Genomic DNA, 23,226 nt, shown 5'->3' with positions numbered 1-23,226 from the left:
CAGCCCCGGAGGGGTCCTGAAGCACCACAGGGGGGGCGTGGGAAGGTCTGTGGCCTCATCATCCTTTATCTGCCCCCTGGGCTTCAGCCCTCCAATACCATCATCCCTCCGTCACTGCCCTGCTAACCTCATTTCAGAGAAATCCCTTTTTATTGGCCAAATCCTTTCCTCAGCTGTAAAGAAACGATCTATTTCGTTGGATCTGGGCTCACGGAGTAACCTTCTCTCCAGGAGTCTCCGCTCATGTGGTGTTGATGGGAAGGAGGAAGCCAGGGGGGTGGGGGGGGAGATGCTGCAGTGTGTTGTGGAGAAGAGGGGAGATGCTGCAGTGTGTTGTGGAGAAGAGGGGGAATGCTGGGGATGACGTTAGCCACGCGGTGACACCGCCTGCGTCGTGCGCTGCCCTGCTCCGCTGTCAGGACCAGTCAAGGTGACATGATGGAGAGCGACGGACAGGCGGGCAGAATCCATTCGCTGCCGCGTCGACGCAGCCAATCGCCAGCCTGCGGAGCAGGGAGGAGGAGCGGACTGGAGTGTGTGTATGTGTGTGATGGAGAAGGGGGGCGTGTGTTAGGGGAGGGGATAGAGAGAGGGGGGGGGGGGTCGCAGTGTTGTCCTGCCTCTCTCGCTTTCACCCCCCTCTCTGCAGGCGTCTGACGGATCTGGTCTGACAGACTCAAGGTGGAACGTTGAAAAACCAAAAACAAGGGCTGCGTTTCCCCCATTTCTTTTTTTCCCTCTCCCCCCCCCTTTTTTTTCTGGAGAGAGAGAGAGAGCGAGAGAGCAAGAGAGAGAGGGAGCGAGCGAGAGAGAGAGATTGTTAGCTACGTTCCTCTATGGTGGCTGAGTCTGGCTCTTTGTCAGTAAAGGGGGGGGGGGGGGGAGAGACTGGCAGTGTGAATATATCATGTGCACAATAGAGCGGGCTAGTGCAGTTCAGCCATGAAAGGCCAGCGGGAGAGACTGAGAATTCCGGGGCTGACGTTAGAGTGAGTATCTTTTTCCCCTCTCTCTCTCTCTCTCTCTCTCTCTCTCTTATCCTAACTAGCCGCTCAGATGCAGCTCTTCTGTAGCACACGGCTTCGCTCGGTCTCCGCTGCACCTTTTGATGTCGTCGCTCCCCCGCTCTGCTGCGACGAGCGTCGAGGCGTTTATGCAGCGCCGCCACGATAGCCGTGTCTGCAGCGAGAGCTCCAGCACTGGCGGAGCTTACTGGATGTATATGTTTGTGTGTATTATATGAATGAGTGGTTGTGGCTGTGTGTGTGTGTGTGTGTGTGTGTGTGTGTGTGTCAAGCTAAGGACTGACGCAGCTGCTCGACCTTCCTGTTTGTTTTGGTTGACACACACACACACACACACATGCTCCGACACAGATACTGACACACCTCTGAATCATTTTGACAGATCAACTGGCATGCGGTCGCTCAGTCAGGCGATAGGCAATAAAATGGCCTCAGTTAAAGGCCTTATGTTTATGTTGAGCAACAGAGCTTGGCTGCTTTAATCGCAGTCATCTGTTGGGTTCGAAACAGAGAAGGCTGTGTTTATTTCCCTCCGTGCTTAATGAGCATCGGAGGGATTAACCCTCAGTAAAACAACCTGCCACAATGGTCAGTGAGGTTTGGTCATGTTTACCAAGGCACTTTAAAGTTCAGGGTTTCCATACTGCAAGGGGCATGATGTTTTTCAGTTAGACATACCAAATACTATTGCTTGATTTGGTTTGAGGCATCTTATTGTTTTCATACATGATTGAGTTGCGTTTTAAACTAATTAGATTTGACAGATACGGTGACAGTGCAATTATAATATTGCATTTATCCTTCATGGTCATTTGTATCAATATTCCAATTAAAGATTGTTATACACAGTAGTTTTTAATCAATCAGCCAGTGAGGTGGTTAACCCCCCCCCCCCCCCCATTTGTAGAGATGAGGTCATTTGTTGTTTGAAGTCGGCTTTGTCTTTGCTTCAGATGGAGAAGTAGCCAAGCATATACAGTAATTGCACCTTCACAATCCTCAAAATGGCAACAATGACAAAAGGGACACGACGCACCTGTTTCTCCTCCATCTCTGCTCCATCGCCACAAAGAAAGCTTTAAAAAAATAAAAAATAAAAAAGTTCGCCCTCTGAGAGACACCACGAGAAGAAACTGAGAGTGAAACACAGACAGACAGACAGACAGACAGACACACAAGTGCCTTGGTAACCTCTTCCCAAAAACCACCATTTTGATTCATTTCAAAGGGTGTCCTCAGCCACGCACACTTCTGGTGTGTGTGTGTAGCGTGTATCAGCAAGCAGAACAGGGTATCTGTGTGTGTGTGTGTGTGTGTGTGTATACATCAGTCCCAGGTCTACAGTGTGTCAGACGCCATTTGTACTTGTGTGAAACCTCTGTTGTGCCGGACCCCCCTGCTCACCCCGGCTCACTCTGACTTCCAGCCTCACTCCGCGAAGCTTGAGCCCGACCCCCACCAGCCCCTGCAGCCCCTGCAGCCCGCTGCATGCCTTTCATTTTTGGAGGTAAGCGCGCGCTCTTTCGACCATGGCCATCGTGTTTGAAGGATCTGAGGAAAGATCCCCGACACGAATCCAGTCTGTGAGGATTGAGGGCGTTTTTTTGTGTGTGTGTGTGTGTGTGTATGTGCGCATGCATTTGTTTCTCGGGTATATACTGTAGGGATAGACTCTGGAGTTTTCATTTCCGCCTCCTCTGGTTCTCCTCTGGTTCTCCTCTGGTTCTCCTCTGGTTCTCCTCTGGTTCTCCTCTGGTGTGCTTGAGGAAGGGGGGAGGATACAGTGTCTATATAATGTTCTTAGTGTCAACCCCATCTCCCCCTTCTCTTTTTGGTGGTCTGGTTTATAGTCCTCTTTCAAGTGCTAAGTAGGATTTGAGGGAATACTTCAAAGTCGGGGACGGTCTGAATCAGCCTGGAACCTGGCGAGATTGATCCTTCTGACAAGGGAAGATAATCAGCGTAACAAGATTTTTAGGTTCCAATGTTGGATTGAAGCGGGTTCTTGCATAGAGCTTCTGATTTGGTGAAAACGTTATATCAAGACCGCAGTGATTGTTCTCCTTTTAATTATGAGATATAAATGTTAGACGTTGGGCTTGTAGCCCATGCCTGTCCGCATTTCAGAAAGGGAGACCATTTTATCTGAAGGGGGGGGGGGGGGGGTGTTGTGAAGATTAAGAACCGGCTGGTTCCCTGATTCTGGTTCTCTCTGTCTGTCTCTCTCTCTCTCTCTCTGTCTCTGGCAAGCTCCCTCCCACTCTCTCTCCCCCACTCTCTCTCCCCCACTCTCTCTCTCTCTCTCTCTCTCTCTCTCTCTCTCTCTCTCTCTCTCTCTCTCTCTCTCTCTCTCTCTCTCTCTCTCTCTCTCTCTGTCTCTCTCTCTCCCTCTCTCTCTCTCTCTCTCTCTCTCCCCCACTCTCTCTCTTTACCACTCTCTCTCTCTCTCTCTCTCTCTCTCTCTCTCTCTCTCTCTCTCTCTCTCTCTCTCTCTCTCTCTCTCTCTCTCTCTCTCTCTCTCTCTCTCTCTCTCTCTCTCTCTCTCTCTCTCTCTCTCTCTCTCTCTCTCTCTCTCTCTCTCTCTCTCTCTCTCTCTCTCTCTCTCTCTCTCTCTCTCTCTCTCTCTCTCTCTCTCTCTCTCTCTCTCTCTCTCTCTCTCTCTCTGTCTCTCTCTCTCCCTCCCACTCTCTCTCCCTCCCACTCTCTCTCTCTCTCTCTCTCTCTCTCTCTCTCTCTCTCTCTCTCTCTCTCTCTCTCTCTCTCTCTCTCTCTCTCTCTCTCTCTCTCTCTCTCTCTCTCTCTCTCTCTCTCTCTCTCTCTCTCTCTCACTCTCTCTCTTTACCACTCTCTCTCTCTCTCACTCTCTCTCTCTCTCTCTCTCTCTCTCTCTCTCTCTCTCTCTCTCTCTCTCTCTCTCTCTCTCTCCCCCACTCTCTCTCTCTCTCCCACTCTCTCTCTTTCCCACTCTCTGTCTCTCCCTCCCAGAGTTCTCTGCTGTGCTCACTAATGATGTCTGAGTGAGCAGGTCACCCTGTCCTCTCCACTGTCTCTTGATGTGTCGCCTGCCGAGCCCATCTCAATCACGCTTTGTTCCCAGGGGCTCCCGCTCTCCACTATTCAAATGGGTCATCGAGCCCAAGCCCCTTTTGTCGCACAAGAGTTTCGCTTTAGTTAATGTTTACATAATCAGTGTTCTACCGCTACGGGTCTGTGGTATATGGGAGTGTCAGGACTATGTCCCAACAACATGCGTCTTGCATGATTTGATTGCTTAGTTTTGATGATCAAAAGGGGATTCGGTATTTATTCATCGGCCTCATGCTTATTCATATCGTCTCGGTTGCTCAAGCGTGTGTGTTATGACGACACGCGCTTGAGCAACCATCCATTTGTTTTTTTACACATTTTTAAGATGTGTATTTGTTGGCGTGTGATGTTGTGATGTCTGCCAGTGTGGAGCCGCTCTTAGTAAAAAAATAAAAAACGGTTATTTTCGGTGAAAACACGGCACAAACTCTGCGCGGCATTTATCAATGAGCGACTCCCCCTCATGTTGTCTCTGGAGGTCCTCTTCTCTGCCCGCCTCGTACTGATTGTCTGGCTGGCTAACAGTCAAGTGAATCACTACCACGCTCACTTGAGGCCTGTGTTTCGGTAGATACTCATTCATGGTGATACGACACTTTTGCTCACCCGTTTGAAATGACTTTGTGTATTTAGTCTGATGGCTTCCTAATCGGTTTTCCAGATGGCTCCTGGATTTGATGCTGAGCAGCCCGAACAGACGTGCTAACCGCCAAGCTATCAAGCACCATGGCCAGGGTCTTTGAAGTCAAGTGTCATTGCCCGTATGTGATATCTCCCATCAGAACAATAGTGTTTCACAGTGATTTCAGAGAACATGGTGAAGTTTAATCAGGATTAGAGAATTATAAGAGATTAGCGTACTCTGCTAATTGCTGCGCCGCTCAGAATTCTAATTTGCCCTCAAAATATTGAGCCGCGGTGTAGTATAATTTTTTTGTATATGGAACGTGTCTTGTGAAGCCTCATATTGAAACTTTCTCTTTATCTCATTCGTTTGGCAGTTCACTCTTACAAGAACGACAGTAAATCTAGTAGATATGGCAACATTTTTCTCGTGTGCTCCCAGCAGACAGATTAGTCAGCACTCGTGAGACGAGATGCGAGTCCACATCCTGCATTCACTTTACCCAAAGTCGGCTGACTGTCTTCGTCTCACCGAACCGGTTAGCATGGTCGTGCCTTTTAAATCATCCTTTCTTATGTGGAACAGAGAAGCAGAGCACAGCCATAATTAGAGCGAGGGCTGTCACATCGGCCCGCTAGGGACTGGAGTTTGAGGCTAGCTACCTGACGTCAGCAAAGAGCCGCCTGAGAGCGGCGTTGTTATCGCTGGTCACGAGCGAGGATGATGACAAGGTGAGCGCCCAGGCAGCTTGAGGAGGGACCACAGGCCCGGCGGGTTGATCCACCCAGCCGCACTCTGCTCCCTGGTCTGGAGCGTGGCTCGGGGGGCCTGGTCCTGTGATTGGACCCTTCCCCGGTGTGTCGGATCGAGCGCCGATCACGTGAGCTCCGGGGGGGGGGGGGGGGGGTGTAGGAGAGGTCTCGCTGAGATCACTGTTTACTCCCCGCCGCGGAATCTGAGCATGTGGCTGCATGCTTCTCCTGCCTGCCCCCCCATTTCACACACACACAGCGGCTCGCTCAGACGCATTCAACAACCAACTGCCGACTGGGTAACTTTCAAAACCTAGTTCTGGTGTAGCCCTGTGCGAGACTTGCTAACTCGTAGGCCGGTCTGTACCGCTGGTTCCCAAAGTCCTCTTGGCTTAACGGCAGGTCGGGTTCGAGATCGGGGAGTAGGAGTCTGCCCCAGGCACTGTCTTAGTAGGCTGTCTGCGTTTGATCTTCGACTATCTCCGAAACTGTTTTAACCGTCCGAAGCTTGGATATGAGGTCAAATAAACAGAATTGCAGCTGTGTTTTTTCTCTTTTCTGCCTGTGGGCTCGTCAGCGAGACAAGGCAGATCAAAGGGGACAGGCAGTCAAGGTGTGGCTGTGTCGGAGCCTGGAGATGAGAAAGGGAGAGGGAGAGGCTGGGCCCGGAGGCTGTATATCTCAACAGAGGACATCCGCGGAAAAGCACAAAATCTCGCAAGAGCTGTGAACACGGCAGCGCCTGACGATGATGCAGCTCCTCTTCGACTCCCCCCCCCCCACCCCCACCCCCGCTCGGGAAGTGAAGTGGTAGATGCCTGTTACACGATAGGGAGCACAAGGAGCAGGCTCGAGAGTGTGGGATAAGAAGACAGCACAGCCACCGAGGCACAGCACCAAGAAATCCCTCCCCGTGGAAAGAAAAAAAACAAAACAGAAAAAGTCAGCTGTTGTCAAGTGTCCACATCCCAACCGGAGTCCCTGATACACACTCGCTTCTGGAAGACGTGTTAGTGTTAGATCCTCCTTGGAGTACTTTTTTGGGGGGGGTTTTGGTTTGAAAGGAGAGCGAAGGACGCTCCGACCGCTCAGACGGGACTGTTTATGCCGCAGCTGGCTGCAGATGTTCCCGGGCAGATTAAGTTTGTTCCGGAGCAGCAGAGGGAGTCTGCGACGGCGGACAGGGCCGGCTGTTTCCGGAACGCTTGTCGGGACGGCGGCGGCCGCTTGCAGTCCGCCGGCGCTCGTCGCTTCTCATCTCCGGGTCTTTTGAGACCCCCCCTCCATCTGCCTCTCTGCGGGGGCTGGCAGGACTCGGACGTCATGGCCGAGTCCAGTCCGTGGACGCCGTTCTCCAACTTTCACGTGCCGCACTTCCTCAATGGAGCCCGTCTGCGGCGGTCTAAAAGGTAAAGAACCTTCCAGAACCCTGAAGATACAGAGAGGGATGGGCTCATTTGAAGATGTTTTTATGACGTTCGCCGCCGAAACAATCAGACGGGTGTTGCTTCCCTATTGTGTGTGATTTGCTTTGTGAGTTCCACTGTTGGGTGAAATTCTGATTGCTATCAAGGTTGTATCTTTCAAGTCCTGGACTTTATACAATGGAGGTTTACCAACAATACCCTGTGATTAGCCCACTTCCCTTGGATTCTGGTAGGAAAAACAGAGCCTGCTGATTGGGTAGTTGTCTACGACTGTGCGTTTTATCTTGTGTTTCTGGGATGTGATGCTGAGAGAGAAACAAGTTTTAATGTATTCTAAGGCCTTTTGTGAACTTTTGTTTAGCAGTCACGCTAGATACTGGATACGTTCGAGTTGCATGTTATCTGTACCAGTTCATTGTAGTCGCTTCTATGGGTCCTCTCCAACTGGTTTTAATCCATGGCCTGACCTATTTTATAGCACAGAGAGTAGGCTTAATATCAAATAGAAATTCACTCTGAATTTTCAGGACATAGAGTTCCAGTCTGTAATCTATTACTGTCATATGGAATCCACTGGAATATCAGCATGAAAAACATCCCTGTGTCTCTTTGAAAACAAAGACATTCAAACACACCGAACAAACTCAATGTAGACTGACGCGGCAAGGTTACCTAGACTAGGTAAGGCCTGGTCACCTCTCAGGTTACCTAGACTAGGTAAGGCCTGGTCACCTCTCAGGTTATCTAGACTAGGTAAGGCCTGGTCACCTCTCAGGTTACCTAGACTAGGTAAGGCCTGGTCACCTCTCAGGTTACCTAGACTAGGTAAGGCCTGGTCACCTCTCAGGTTACCTAGACTAGGTAAGGCCTGGTCACCTCTCAGGTTACCTAGACTAAGTAAGGCCTGGTCACCTCTCAGGTTACCTAGACTAGGTAAGGCCTGGTCACCTCTCAGGTTATCTAGACTAGGTAAGGCCTGGTCACCTCTCAGGTTACCTAGACTAGGTAAGGCCTGGTCACCTCTCAGGTTACCTAGACTAGGTAAGGCCTGGTCACCTCTCAGGTTACTTAGACTAGGTAAGGCCTGGTCACCTCTCAGGTTACCTAGACTAGGTAAGGCCTGGTCACCTCTCAGGTTACCTAGACTAGGTAAGGCCTGGTCACCTCTCAGGTTACCTAGACGAGGTAAGGCCTGGTCACCTTGTGTGATACCTGGGTCATGTGGGCACGGTGGGCCATTCACCATTATAGGTGTAGAGGATGCCATCCTTTACACGATGTTGCAAAAATGACAAGGATTGAGAATTTTTGTGGTGAGGGTGAGTTTAAATTTTTTTATTATTACGCAACACATCTGTACAGTTAAACGCTACAGACAAGCTTTGACAGTTGAATGCCCGAAAGCGGACCCGCTCTGAAGCCTTGTTGTGCAGAAAAGTTGAAAACATTGCCGACTCAGGGAGTGGGAGGCAAGCGGGGGGGGGGGGGGGGTATGGAAGAGAGAGTGTGCGAAAATAGAGAGACTTTGCCTGATTGTGGATAAGGTTTATGACATTGGGCTTACATCGGCTCACCAGTGACGAAGAAGTTGCATTTCAAGACAGATGAGGAGATGTGCTTGTGTCCGACATAAGGGGTCAACGGACTCTCAGCATTAGTTTTTGTGGGAAGTGCTGTTAAATATATTTCTGAAGCCTGAACCGACCATGGGAGAGTGTAAGCCATAAAGCAAGACACTCAAAGATTTTATGGAGAGAAGTAAAAACCAAGCACTGTTTTATATCACCATGTCTCTGGATAAACAAAAAAGCATCTCAGACAGGAACAGCAGGCCAGATCGACTTAACATTCAGTTTGGTGCGCTTCAAACCGGGCTCCTCCGTCTTCACATGTTTACACACGGTTCACTTTAGCCCCTTGAGAGTGTCTGTCATCTGTCTGTAATGAGCAGATTTCCTACGAAGCTTAACAATGCCTTTCCGTGAGGTGAAGGGGTTTTGCATGTGTACTGAGACTGGCACAGCGCACCCGGAGCATGGAGCCCGTCCAGGAATCTCTCCCCATCTGCAGTACGGCACACTCTGCGCTGGCCTACTTTCTCCCTATCATCCCTACCCAGGTCCCCTTCATCCCCTCTTGAGGGTCTGCTTAGACAATCACCCTCGGCTCCCCTGACTGCGGCTCTGGTCCTGCCCCAGCCCGGGTGCTCAGCTGCCTGCTTGTCACAGCCCCGAGCTGGAGAAATCTAGTTCTGCCAGGCCTCATATAGGTAAATGAGAGAGAGAGAGGGGGAGAGAGAGAAGAGAGAGGAGGATAGAGGTGGAGAGAGGCCCAATCAATTCTGTGTGTCTCGTTCAAACTGCCTGGTATTAGTTGCTGTGCTATGGTATGTTCTCCGAGCACTTGGATGGGTCTGAAACAAGGCTGTGGAGAGGGGGATGAGGGAGTGGAGTGGAGAGAAGTGTGGCCTTGCCCAATCTTAATCCTGAAGTACTGTGGGCAGGTATAAATAGTCTGATCTGGGACCATGATCCTCTCTGACTGAGCACCTGTGACCACACATTGCTCACTTCCTCAGTGCACCGAATGAGTGTGTCATCACAGCCTTGGAACGCACCTGGTCACTAGGGGTTGGAGAAACTCACTTCCTCACTGTCCTGACTTCACTTTCGGGCAGAGTTCTTGATGGATTTCGCAGAATGTGGGTTTTGAAGAAAACTGGTTCCGAGGACTGTTCCTATAATCTTAAGAAGCTTAAGAGAGATTTAAGACAGTAGATATGTGGACGACGATTCATGACTGATAACAAGGACTTTGGTGGAAGTGGTTACGTAAAAACAATTCAACTCGTAGATTGACATTGGGTGGGGGGGGGAGAAGAGAATCTGTTTAGTTTGAATTCCAGATTACGATTAGCATTTGGAAATTCCTGAACGTTGAGAAAGCAGAGACCGTTAGTTGTGTAAGAGGCTGCTGCACCCTGGATGTTTGTCTGCAGTGGACATTTTTTTCCCTTCATGCTCGATACAAGACGTCCTGGTTGCCCTCTATGAACACGCGTGCGATCTGTTTAAGCAGTTCTGGGATCGATTAACATCCCTGTAATGTGATTTGTGGTCTGGAACTGTCTGTACAGAGGAGGCTATGTAATATGCATGGCTGTGTTCACGCCGCGTAAACAACCGTCTCCTATGTGGACAGATGAGTCTGTCTCATCCTGCAGCGCATCCCACAATCCCCCTCCCTCTTCGATCATGTGCTGGATGTGGGATTTCGCCCAGCAAACATATGGTCACCGACTCACCCAGCATGCAAAGCTTCAGTCCACCAGCTTCCCTTCAGTGCGACGGATAATTTGGCCGTGTTTCAACCAGCAGAACGGAGGGGGCCTTCCCGACTCTAATAATAACAATACGAATAATAAGAATAAGACCTTTTAATTTGAGTTGTTCTCATGCCAGTTTGCAGATACTCAACACATGCAGCTTGTAGGACAGTTCACATTAGTGGTCATGGTGAGCCGGTCGTTCAGGCTTTCAGAATGGAGCAGGCGTCTTAGCAGGACTGTGGCGCACGACGCTCTTGTCAAACGCCCCACGCTAGTCTGTAGTGCTCTCTCGCAGCCATGACAACAAGGGTTGCTGGGTTCCAGTTCCTCTTTTCTACCACTGAAAATGCTGTGAAATGAGGATTATCTGCCACCGTAGGGGTGAACGGTAGAACAGAGCTGTACAGAAGGCTGTGACCTCTCACGTGACAGTCTCTTCATCGTGACAGTCTCCTCATCGGGGCTGCATTAAGATTCAGCGCATCATGACACCTGTAGCAGCTGCCTCTCCAGACGCACTCGCACAACCCCTCACCCTTTCTCAGTGTATCTCTCTCTCTCTCTCTCTTTGTGTGTCTCTCTCACTCTCTTTTTGTGTGTGTCTCTCTCACTCTTTCTCTATCTCTCTCTGTCTCTCTTTCACTTTATCTGTATATGTATATTTTTATCTACCCCCATCTTTTCTCTATCTATTTTATTGTTTTTACTCTCCCCCCACACACACACAACCACACACACACTAACAGCCCTTCCGCTACTGTAGTGTCTTTGGCTGTGAGGAAGCAATCTGTCCTCTATCCATGCAGCATACTGCGCTTAGCTCCTCGTCTGAGGTGAGCTCTCATGCTGGACGGCTGGATGTTTCTATGACTACGCTGGATGAGATGTGTCACAATACCAGCTTAACATCCTATGTGAAATGCCAGGCCTCTTAGTGCAGGTTATGTAACTCGTGTCATTGAAGTCTGACCTTGCAGTCTTTTTTTTTTTCTTTCAGGAATTATGTATTTCCAGACTCACGTCGTTTGGGAATTATACTGCAGAGGTTTTGGGTGTGTGTTTCTTTTTTTTTTTTACAGCTGCGATAATGCAGTACTTTTCCAGAGATTAGACAGATCCATGAGTCATTAGGAGTGTTTGAATCACAACATGGCAGTCAACCAAATGACACAGGAAAAGATTCGAAGAAACAATGGCCAGTGACTACCATGCCAGGCACAAAAACGGCTACACACTTAAAAAAAAAACTCAAGACTTTGATGATGGTTGTGTTTCTTTCTTCAAAACATACTCCGATCCAGTTCTCTGTGTGTTCTGCTCCGTCAAAGTGGGTGCTCTAAGCCTGGCGGTTAAGAGGATCTGAGCCGTCAGCAGTAAGCGTGGCATTAGACGGCTGCTGTGTCTGTCCTTCAGCTCCGTTGAAGGAGCTGTGTGGAGCTGGACAGGGCAGGGGTCTGTGCGTAGTACTGTGTCGCAGACAGGGAACGTGTGCTGTGTATATACACTGCACCAGGGAGCTGGAGGTCTACCTGGGCTGTCGTCCACCTCCAGGGAGACACACTCAACACGCCATGGGGACCGGTATGCCCTTTCCCGGCAGCTGTAAATGGTACAGGTTATGGAAAAGGCATCGAACACGGTATGTGGGTCGAATCGGAAATGAATAAATGCGTTTGTGGGACGGGGACCGCGATAATGAACAAACTTTCAGATGTGCGGCTTTGCAGGATGCTACCTTGCTACTCGACGGTTCTGTACTGTAGTAGGTGAAACACAGCCTTTTGTGTTAACTTTCTGAAGTCTTTAACATTCCCAGATCTGCAGGGAATGAATCCCTGCTAGCTACTTCACTGCCTGTAATTTGTGTTTTTTGTTTTGTTTTTATGTCTTTCTCCTAATATTTTGTGCCTCGTGTTTATCAAAGCAGGCCTCCACTGTGTTTAATGGTCCAGAGACCTGGTTCATCCGCAGCCAACCAGAGGCCTTAATGAGGGCTGCTATTATTATGAATAGGTTACTTAAGACAGTCTGGTTGCTCTGCTCAGTGGTGTGTGTGTGAGAGAGAGTTAGCTACTGTGTTCTTCTGGGTCTTGGGGGGCACAGGTTTGATTACGTACTAAACCTGTAAAGAAATGCTGATTTGGGATCATAGAACCACTGTACATGTGAAATAACTGAAGTTTGTTACTAACTTGCTGGATTATGTACAATGACGGGACTGTGACTAAGCTGTCCTGTCTTAACGTGTGACGCCTTACCTGTGCTTCCGCAGCTGCAGAACAAGCAACCGAAAAAGCCTGATAGGAAGCGGTCAATCTTCAGCCTTGCCACGCCCCCATTCCCCTCTGTCGTCACATACAGGTAAGACTGTGTGTGTGTGTGTGTGTGTGTCGTGCACAGTCCTCGGTTTGGACGCGTGCGTGGAGTGGCTCGGGGAACGAGAGATCTTGTCATGCTCGCATGCAAAGACGCGCTGGTCTGTACGTACGGCCCTCTGGCCTTGAAAAGGGGGCCTCATTGTCTTTGGCAAATGAAGATGTTTTCTGGGGAAAAAACACTTGTCTGAAGTGCAATGCGTTTCTGATTCATTAGCTCTTCACAAGGTCCCGTTCTGGGTCCTGCTCATAACCTCTGGCCCCTTTTCGCCAACGTTAGCCTGTCCGCCATTCTTATGTAACAGAGGTGGCCCAGAACCAGTTATTGGATACAGAACAGCTTGGAATTGGTCGTTACATGGTCTGGGTGATCAAATGTGAACCATCTCAAAAGGAGATAAGCTATGCTGTACAGGGGGCATGGAAAGGTAAGAAAATAAGAGTATGGGCGCTGCAGTAGCTCACTGGGAATAAGTGTGTACCATGTAGGCTGAGACCTTTCGAAGCTGTGGCCTGGGTTTGAGTCTGCCCTGGGCCCATGGCTGCATGTCTTCCCCTCTCTCTCTCTGTCTGTCTCTCTGTCTGTCTCTCTGTCTGTCTCTCTGTCTCTCTCTCTGTCTCTCTCTCTGTCTCTCTCTCTGTCTCTCTCTCTGCCTGTCTCTCTTGTCTCTCTCTGTCTCTCTGTCTCTGTCTGTCTCTCTCTCTGTCTCTCTGTCTCTCTCTCTGTCTCTGTCTGTCTCTCTTGGACAAAAAACATAACAATGCCCCCCCAAAAAATTCGATATAAAAAAGGAAAAAGAGGAGTTGACAGCGTCGTGTTCTTGGTCAAGGCCAGCCCCTTTCTCTCTCTGGTGAGAACCCCGAGCCGTGCGTCCGTGGAGAGTGGCACGGCAGGGGCAGCGCTTTGCATTGTCATGGACCCGGAAGTGTGGGCCCCCCCCCCCCCCCCACAGGAAGGAAGTGCACAGGGAGCAGAGGGAGGGGCGCTCTCGTTCACCCCAGGGCGTCTCGTTTCCTGTTCCACAGTGCAGCGATAATAGGGATAGAGGCGCCAGACAGTGTTGTTAACCCCCTGGCTGGAGGAGCTCTGCTCTCAGGATGAACCCTCACAACTGCCACACTCCCGAGTGGACGACGGAGCTGGGTGGAGACTTGGTGTTGTGGCACAGGCGAAACACGGCGACTCTAGGTAAGAGCGTTGCTTCTCAACGCGACGTGGAAGTGAAAAAGTCCAGCAGATTCTGCTTTTTGAAATCTGTTTTTTTTTTTTGGGGGGGGGGGGGGTCGAATGTCTTTCATTTTTCTAGCCAACGGGGAGATTCACCCACAATGTACTGTTGCACAACTTTGCTGGAGAGAGGCGTTAATCCTGTGAACGGTCTGGTTGGGTTTCAGGTTTGGGTAAAGCTCACGCAACAAGCCTCTTCCTTTGTTTGGATCAAGCGTGCATGAGGCCGTGTCCTGGAGAGTCCAGCATGGGTCCACTTTTCAACGTTTTGACACGATTTCCCTCTCTTGAGAGTGTCTAGAAAAAAATCGAAAACCTTCTCAGCTGTGGTCGGAGCACGCGATTCCTTTGCGTCTCTCTCGATTTGCCTTTTAATGACACGGTGGCCCGATTTAAACGGATGACATTCATCAACATCTTAATGAGACGCTTTCCACCCATTGTCCCCCAGTTTGGAGGAGCCCTCTCTTTATCGGCACGGGGGGTGCCATCGTTGTCCTTGGTTAATTAACTGTTTACTCTCCCTGTTGGCGATGGGGCAAATTATGTCTAATTAACATTGGACGAAGGCTTGGCTTTAACCTCACTGGTGAGGGAACACACGGCCTAATTGGGGTCTATCAGGAAATCCACACAGTTTGATGCGTTCAACAGCCTGGAGCTATCCCACTAAACAGACGAGACCGGGGTAATGAATGGACGGTGCGCATATGGATGAAGAGAAAGAGGGAGGGATGGAGGGATGAAGTCGTTTGAGTGTGGATGCTTAAGGTTGCACTCGGGAGATCTCCAAGTCCTCTAAGCTCCTGTTAAGAGCCTTGTGGACTGTAATGTTTTGACCTTATACATTAGATTTCTTCACATCGGTTCTTCGTATTAGCGCTTTACAGTTGTGCAGCGTTTTCCCAGTTATCCAAGGTTTTTAGTTTGCACTGTAGTTGAGGGTGTGTTCAGTCAGATCCACTCTCAGGTCTATTTATGTAGAAGTAGACCTGAGTGTTTCCAAACTGCTCTCACGTGTCCTTTGTGTCGCCATCACAGCATCGCATCCTCTCCATCTACCTGTCAGACAGTTCTGGGGCCTTATAACTATACCCATCTGAAAAGCTCTCTCAGTGCTTTTGTTTCTGAAAAGATCTCTGAGACCCAAGTGCAGCTCCAGATTCCTCAACACAAAGTACTGGATGCTGCATCACAGATTTCACTTTGTTTGATATTCAGATTGTTACTTTTCGCTTGTGGGGCCAACTTCCATTGGAAGACAATATAGTAGATGATCTTTGTTGAGATTTTCATCTTGGTCCCACGAGAGCTGCTGAGATGTGGATTCACACTGTTTCACTATTATCTTTATCTAATATTTTTATATTTATCTTTATCTAATATTTTTACTATTATCTACAATATTAGTAGTGTGTCTTGATTGGAAGGCATTGTTTCATTAGTCTTGTGGCTCAATCATTTAAGTTCCATAAAACAATCTCAGTTTTTGCCGCTTTAGACTGGAAGATCAAAGAAACACACATTTGAAGACACCGTCTAAGGAAGAGTGTGTATAAATGAGTTGTCGTTTTTTGCGTTTCAGGCACAAGTCCTCAAGACAGCCCCAGGAACTTCTCTCCTAGTGCCTCGGCCCACTTCTCGTTTGCACGCAGGTAAGAACAATGTGGATTTTCAGTCCCCTCTCAACTTCAGAAACAATCCAACCTTGTCACTTTAAAGAGGAATTATTCTTGAGAAGGTGTCTGCTTTTATTGTGTGAAGCTGTTGGCCGATGTGGATGCTTGGAAAGGAAAAGAAAAAAAAGAAATGATGAGTGGATGTTCTGACAGGGCTCATGAAAATTTAAATCAGAAGAAGGCTTTTTTTTACAGCTTGTCCTCAAAGGCTTTTCGAAGTGACTGTTTGGCATTTTTAAACAGCCTGTCATCATTTTTACCAACAACCTAAGCTATAGTTGATTTGAAAACCTCGACATCGTATGATTAATTTGCATGTTTTTGCTGTTGTGATTCACAGTCATTACCACAGAGCAGACAGGTAAATTAATATTGGACCCTTTTGCCCATCTTGTTACTCATAAATCAATAGTTCAAATTCCATTACTCTCTCAGACATATACACCTCAGCTGTTGAAATCCATGTAGTTCTATGTTCGTCCTTGCTGTATTATACAGTATTTACCTCTACTGTATATGTCCAACCCCTTTCATTGTTCATTTTGATGTTTATCCTTGTGCTCTGGCTAAGATTCAGAGTACAGTTTCTCCTCGGTGTGTGTGATTGGCAATCAAAACCCAGATGTCACTATTTACCCAGTCAGCCCACTGGAAATGGTTTCTTTTTTTGAAAAGCAAGCCAAGTTGATTAATACTGCCCCCGAGTTCACCCCTCAACAAACATTTAAAAGTTGTTATCTTACCATACCAATGTCCCTGAACGGCATTCATTGGTAATCATTATCATCGTAATTACTTCAAACTGTGCACTTCTGATCCTTGAGTTCCCGCCTTGCTTTGTTACATAAAGAGGCGTCCGCTAGATGAATCAACACGCGATTGGGCGCCGTGTATTCATGCTAAGCTGCCCTCGGTGGATCAACCACGTTGACGGTAGCCTTGACGACCTGTCGTCTGCGTTGTCTTTCAGGACCGATGGACGGCGTTGGTCCCTGGCCTCCCTGCCCTCCTCGGGCTATGGCACCAACACCCCCAGCTCCACCATCTCTGTACGTGGCCCTTCACTCCCTCTCTCACGCCAGCACACACACCCCGACAAACACGACTACACAAACCATTATCAACCAGGGGGTAGTTCAGTCACACCACTTAATTAAAGCGTGTATGTGTGATATCATAATTTATGTCGCTATAAAATACATACATATATGTACAGTGTGTGTGTGTGTGTGTGTATAATAGAAGTCAAATATCATGAATTTCAAAGCCCCACTTGGACGACTTCCTCATTAGTCATTAGCCATTGGCGATGGCAGCCTTGTTTGTTAAGTCTGGAGCGCTGGAGAGGCCAGTGAACAGATGCTCCTGTGAAGGGTACCCCCCCTCCCCAGTGTGGCTCGGACCACCACAAACTGCTTCTGGGGGGCAGCACATTTGTTTGGAAGTAAATAGGGCCTTGACACAAAGCCAGTACACACACACACACACACACACACACTTCAGAATGAGAGACAGGAGATGGTCTGGCGCAGAGGCACCTGCCAGGCTGATAAGCTACAGCGGTCATTGTTGTCACATATTTTCAGTGAGCACCATCAAGTTGAAAGGTTTTTGCATGATGGGAAGAAAGGCTTTTGATAAACCGTTTTGCCAAACGGTGTATTTGTTAGTTATGTAGATTGCAGATATAAAACGAACGAGGATTAAATCATTAAAGATAGACTTATAATAGAATTGGAATTGTGACCACTCGTGATTTTATCAAGTATCAACAATAATATCTGTGTAATAAAAAATATAAATAATAATACTAATGTAGTCAGCAATATCAATAAGATATGCATGACAAAACAAAACGATTCACAGCAAAACGGAAATCAAAGCGTCAGGCGCACATCTCCCCTTTCCCTCCTTTTTCTTTTCTTGTTCAATGGATATTCATTTCATTTCCAGTCGTCCTGTTCATCACAGGAGAAGCTCCACCAGCTGCCCTACCAGCCCACACCAGACGAGCTTCACTTCCTGTCCAAGCACTTCTGCACGGAGAGCATCACCGGCGACGACTGCAGGAGAGTCACGCCCATGCGACCGCGCTCCCGCAGCCTCAGGTGAGGGGAGGGGGGGGGGGGTGGGAGGGGGGAGGGGGGAGGAGGGTTGGCAAACGGGGGTCAACCCTAACCCCACCCTCCCTCAGTGAAACACTGCTGTGTACCTTGTTTAGAGCTGCGAGCTGGCATTTAGCTCTGATTTCCTGCTGTATACCACTCAAACATGCATTTTTAGAAGTGAAGTTAACCGGAGAGATTGTTCCGGAATTTTTTTTCCCGCAGCCCTGGAAGATCCCCATCATGCTGCGACCATGAGATAATCATGATGAACCACGTGTACAAGGAGCGTTTCCCTAAGGTGAGTCCGGTTCGGACACACGCCGTCCATCCCGAGGTCCACCTTTTTAACCCCGCATCCTGTCCCTTGGTTCGGGTTCGCGGCTGTGGAAGTACCTCACCTGTGTCCCTCCTCCCCTCCCCGCCCCGCCCCCCAGGCCACGGCCCAGATGGAGGAGAGGATAACGGAGATCATCCGGAGCAGCTCTCCGGAGAGCGTCCTCCCCTTGGCGGACGGCGTCCTGGGCTTCGCCCACCACCAGATCATCGAGCTGGCCAGAGACTGTCTGGAGAAGAGCCGGCTGGGGCACATCACGTCGCGCTACTTCTGCGAGCTCACCGACAAGCTGGAGAGGCTCTTTCAGGAGGTGGGTTTTTCGTTATTCGTCAGTCAAACGAACCGATGAGTCATCTGCGTCACCGTAACTAATGGGAGTCAGGTGGCTGAACGGTGAGGGAGTCGGGCTAGTAATCAGAAGGTCGCCAGTTCGATTCCCGGCTGTGCCACATGACGTTGTGTCCTTGTTGTGTCCACCCTACTTGCCTCAGGGCGAATGTCCCTGTACTTACTGTAAGTCGCTCTGGATAAGAGCGTCTGCTAAATGACTAAAATGTAAAATGTAAACTAATATTATAAACGCCTTATGACGCTTATCGATGTGAATAAGTATCCTTTAGACGCCGAATTACATTGTGGAGCGACTTATTGCGAGCACCTGGATCTGAAGTGTGTACCTCAGGCCATACGCCTTGAACCTGCTCCCAGCCCCGTGTGGAATGTTGAAGGAGTGTGTTGTGTTGGCCCTGTCGCCCCTGTGCAGTCCACGGAGCGGTCTGAGAGCCAGGAGGTGGCCTTCATCAAGGAGCTGGTGAAGAAGATCCTCATCGTCATCGCCCGGCCGGCGCGCCTGCTGGAATGCCTGGTATGTCTCGCCCTGGTGCTCTGTCCGAGCTAAAGGGGAGAGGGGGACATGGAGAGAGGGGGGAAACTGGGAGCAAGGGGGGGAAACTGGGAGCGAGGGGGGGGAGGGAGGGGAATAAAGAGAGGTAGAGAGCATTCTTCCCTCATCTCCACTAGCGCAGTAGACCTAGAGAGCTTTCTCTAACAAGATACACAACACAGAACCGTGGGCAACCAAGCACTGTCTCATATCAACATTGTGTGTGTGTAGGAGTTTGACCCAGAGGAGTTCTACCACCTTCTGGAGGCTGCCGAGGGCCACGCCAAGGAGGGCCAGGGCATCAAGACTGACATCCCCCGCTACATCATCAGCCAGCTGGGCCTGACCCGCGACCCTCTGGAGGGTAAGGGTCCACCCCCAGACCTCCTCTGCTGCTTGCTCCTCATGGATGAGCGTGCGTTACCGTGTAGGGGGAGGCCGGGGTTCGAATCTGGCGGCCTTGGACCCTTTGCTGGATGACTTCCGTTTCTTTTCTATCTATGCCTTTTCTGTCACACTGCATTTACAAACTGTCCAATAAGCAGGGAAAACTGGCCCAAAAACATATTTAAAAAATGATTCTGCTGCTATTAATTTCGGAATCGTCACCCACTGTAGATTGGGATGTAGTTAACGCTTCGTTTGCAGCTACTTAACCACCATTTTCAAAAGCGTTATAGATGTAAGACAGTCTATATTGGGCTCCTTCATTGTGTTAAGTTGAGGGATTGGCCGTCGTTGATCACATTTTAATTAACTTTTCCCACACTGAAATGAGTTCTCGATATAACGGACAAAATTCAGACGCATAATAATGTGTAAAGTCTAATCAAAGGCTTTTGGATATTCGATTCCTCATAACCATTTTACAGCATTGCTACAGTAGAAAATCAAACCACTTGCCTCTCAATTTTGTAATCCTCTTACCAGGTTGAAAGTGTACTGCATATTACACCCACCACCATTGCATGAAATGGTACCTGGTACAAATGATTCCTAATACCTTTTGCAGTATTGTGTTTGAAAAGGGGTCTGAGACAATGAGTGGAGGAACATAGTGTTTGGAGCAGATTGCTCATAATGACCGTCTCTCTCTCCTGACGCTGACATCCATTAGCACTCATTAGAAAGGAATGGCTTCCCCAAAGGCCTGACAGAGAGATCCAGAACACACACACACACCCCCACATGCGCCCACACACACACACACACTCTCTCTTACACTCACACACACTCTCTCTCTCACACACACACACATTCACACATGGCGCGCGCACACACAGACATGCACACACGCACACAAACACGCTCATACACGCACGCGCCAAATCACACAAACACGCTCATACACGCGCGCACACACACACACACACACACTCCTCCCCTGGGGGTCTCCCCCTGCTTGTCCTGCCCTAGAGCCTGCGGGGCCGGGAGCTCCCGTCCAGGGATGGACAGCTGTTACACGGCATCGCAAATGTGTTTAGGGTCTCCGCAGAGAGGCCGATTCGACGCTGCTGTTATACCACCTTCTGCTGTTCATACATCACTGATGGGAGCTCGCACACACACACGCACAAACGCATACGCTTACACACATACATACACGCTTACACACACACATAAACAGACTGGCGCACAAACACACACCGGGTTGTTCTGGAGTTGCAGTTTTCTAGATGGCTGAACCAACATGTGTCTGTGTTGCCAGCCCATTTCCTCTCATTTAGGATTTCTTGCAGTCAGCGTCTCCCTGCCCGTGTATCCAGTCAGCAGCAGCTGTTTTGAAGTGCTAAAGTGTAAAGCTAATGTGTGTAGTTAGTGCTGTCTACTCCCTTTAGGCCTGGAAGTGGAAGCACATCTAAATCCAGGGCAAATGGTTGGAATGGAGTTCAGAAAACTGAAATGGCACTTTTGAACCAGACCTACCAAAAAAAAAAAAAAAAAACTTTGACACAAACTAAATTTGAACCTTCACGTATTTTTAGAATTCACCTCACTGACTTCTATCTTTCATTTTGTAGAAATAGCCCAGCTGACCAGCTACGACAGCGGGATCGCACAGACCCCAGAGACCGATGACTCTGTAAGTACCACGGGCTTTTTCCCCCCAAGACTTGCCGTCAGCTCACTGACAAGAAAACACATCTGAGGAAAAAACAGCAGATTGCCGCAGTCCAGCTCCTGCGTCATCCCTCTCGCTGTGACGGCTCTGTGCTCACAAACTCCCCTCTTCTCCCCCTGCTCTCCTCCCCCCTGCTCTCCTCCCCCCTGCTCTCCTCCCCCCTGCTCTCCTCCCCCTGCTCTCCTCCCCCTGCTCTCATCCCCACTTCTCTCCTCCCCCTGCTCTCCTCCCCCTGCTCTCCTCCCCCCTGCTCTCCTCCCCCTGCTCTCCTCCCCACTTCTCTCCTCCCCCTGCTCTCCTCCCCCTGCTCTCATCCCCCCTGCTCTCATCCCCCCTTCTCTCCTCCCTCCAGTCCCACAGCCTCAGCGCGTCGCTCCAGTCCAGGCGGAAGCCCTGCGAAATAGACTTTGAGATGACCAAGCTCATCAGCAACGGCGCCTATGGGTGAGATCACCTCGCTCATATCAGACAGGACACATCCATTTCAACTCCATTTCCGTTGCTGTACCTTTCAGGATTTGAATGAGATCCGCAGTTAGAATTCAAGGATATCCTCCACTCACATTTCCAGTTTCCACATTCCTCTTCAGTTCCGTAATCGACTGGAATGGATATTATAGTACACTGACCCACCCCCTCCCCCTTAAGATTAGTGTTAAAACCTACAGATCTAAATTCCTCCGGGCCAGTTCCGGAGCTGATAGCTCAGTAATGATAACAGCGCTGAGGCAGCACTCGGTGTGACAGTGCCCCTCTTCTCCTCAGAGCGGTGTACCTGGTGCGACACAAGGAGACCAAGCAGCGCTTCGCCATGAAGAAGATCAACAAGCAGAACCTGATCCTGAGGAATCAGATCCAGCAGGCCTTTGTGGAGCGGGACATCCTCACCTTCGCTGAGAACCCCTTCGTGGTCTCCATGTTCTGCTCCTTCGAGACCCGCAGGCACCTCTGCATGGTCATGGAGTACGTGGAAGGTGAGACCGGAACGTTCTCATATGATCTTGTATACAACTGTGACTGCGCAAGATGTTAATAGTAGTAGGACCTGAAGACTGACAAGATTGAACTGAGCATGGTGTTTGGTAGGAGAGGCGGAGGGAGAGGGGGAGATAGAGAGGGAGGGGGTCTGACTGACTGACTGACTGACTGACTGAATGGGCTAATGAGAAAGAGCAGACGTGGAGTTTCTCCCAGCAGTTAAAGTAGCTCAGTGGAAGCTTCATGCCTGTACCTGTGTGTGTGTGTGTGTGTGTGTTCAGGAGGAGACTGTGCCACCCTGCTGAAGAACATGGGCCCCCTGCCCGTGGACATGGCGCGGATGTACTTCGCTGAGACGGTCCTGGCCCTAGAATACCTCCACAACTACGGCATCGTCCACAGGGACCTCAAACCCGACAAGTACGTTCTCGATCCAAACATGCAAAACACTTCGCCCTGGCCGTCGTCACTTCACTGAGAAGATGCTATATCCCCTCGAGGGCTTAGGTTGGTTGAGGGGCAGTTCTATGGGCGTGTGTGAAGCCCTCTGTGACATGCGTGCGTGTAAAAAGGGCTATACAAATACATTTGATTTGATGCTAAATACATACCCAGACCTGTTGTAGTATTAACTTGAATCTCAACATGAACCAGAAACGACCGTCTCAGGCCAGATCTTCCAGTTGTGAACATGTCTCCTGTCATCTTTGGTCCCCTGTCCTGCAGCTTGCTGGTGACGTCTATGGGCCACATCAAGCTGACGGACTTTGGCCTCTCCAAGGTGGGCTTGATGAACATGACCACCAACCTCTACGAGGGCCACATCGAGAAGGACGCCAGGGAGTTCTCAGACAAGCAGGTACGTCAGGACCAGGAGGGTCCGGACCTCCCAACGTGAGACAACCGGCAGCCGACGTCGTTTCATTGGGACACTGTTAACTTTTGGGTGTGAACGAACGGGTGTTCTGTCGTCCGGGTCCAGGTGTGCGGCACGCCAGAGTACATCGCCCCTGAGGTGATCCTGCGGCAGGGCTACGGCAAGCCGGTGGACTGGTGGGCCATGGGCATCATCCTGTATGAGTTCCTGGTGGGCTGCGTGCCCTTCTTCGGAGACACGCCGGAGGAGCTGTTCGGACAGGTCATCAGCGGTCAGTAAGCCCCTCCCTTCTCCCCTCCTTCACCACACGGACGAGACCGAAGGAGGCGCCGTCGATGGGCGGTTTGCCCCCCCCCCCCCCCCCTCTGATCGAAAAGCTTTTGCTCCGCAAGCAGGTC

At 49.7% G+C, this 23,226-nt stretch overlaps 1 protein-coding gene across 1 annotated transcript in view; it reads left to right on the top strand.

The window, feature by feature from the left end:
* mast4 (microtubule associated serine/threonine kinase family member 4) overlaps positions 1-23,226 on the top strand; it is a 74,357-nt gene that overhangs the window by 35,395 nt on the left and 15,736 nt on the right. Inside the window, 14 exon segments of the mRNA XM_084694076.1 lie at positions 12,517-12,605; positions 15,433-15,502; positions 16,497-16,575; positions 17,498-17,634; positions 17,857-17,932; positions 18,069-18,278; positions 18,732-18,833; positions 19,083-19,215; positions 20,873-20,934; positions 21,326-21,417; positions 21,739-21,947; positions 22,233-22,371; positions 22,678-22,810; positions 22,934-23,099. Coding sequence (XP_084550202.1) covers positions 12,517-12,605; positions 15,433-15,502; positions 16,497-16,575; positions 17,498-17,634; positions 17,857-17,932; positions 18,069-18,278; positions 18,732-18,833; positions 19,083-19,215; positions 20,873-20,934; positions 21,326-21,417; positions 21,739-21,947; positions 22,233-22,371; positions 22,678-22,810; positions 22,934-23,099 — 1,697 coding nt within the window.

This window comes from Hypomesus nipponensis, chromosome 27 (assembly GCF_054491055.1).
Source record: "Hypomesus nipponensis isolate SF chromosome 27, ASM5449105v1, whole genome shotgun sequence".
NCBI classification, from domain to species: domain Eukaryota; kingdom Metazoa; phylum Chordata; class Actinopteri; order Osmeriformes; family Osmeridae; genus Hypomesus; species Hypomesus nipponensis.
The sequence above is the reverse complement of the archived record's forward strand: the minus strand, read 5'-3'. Positions and strand labels throughout refer to the sequence as shown.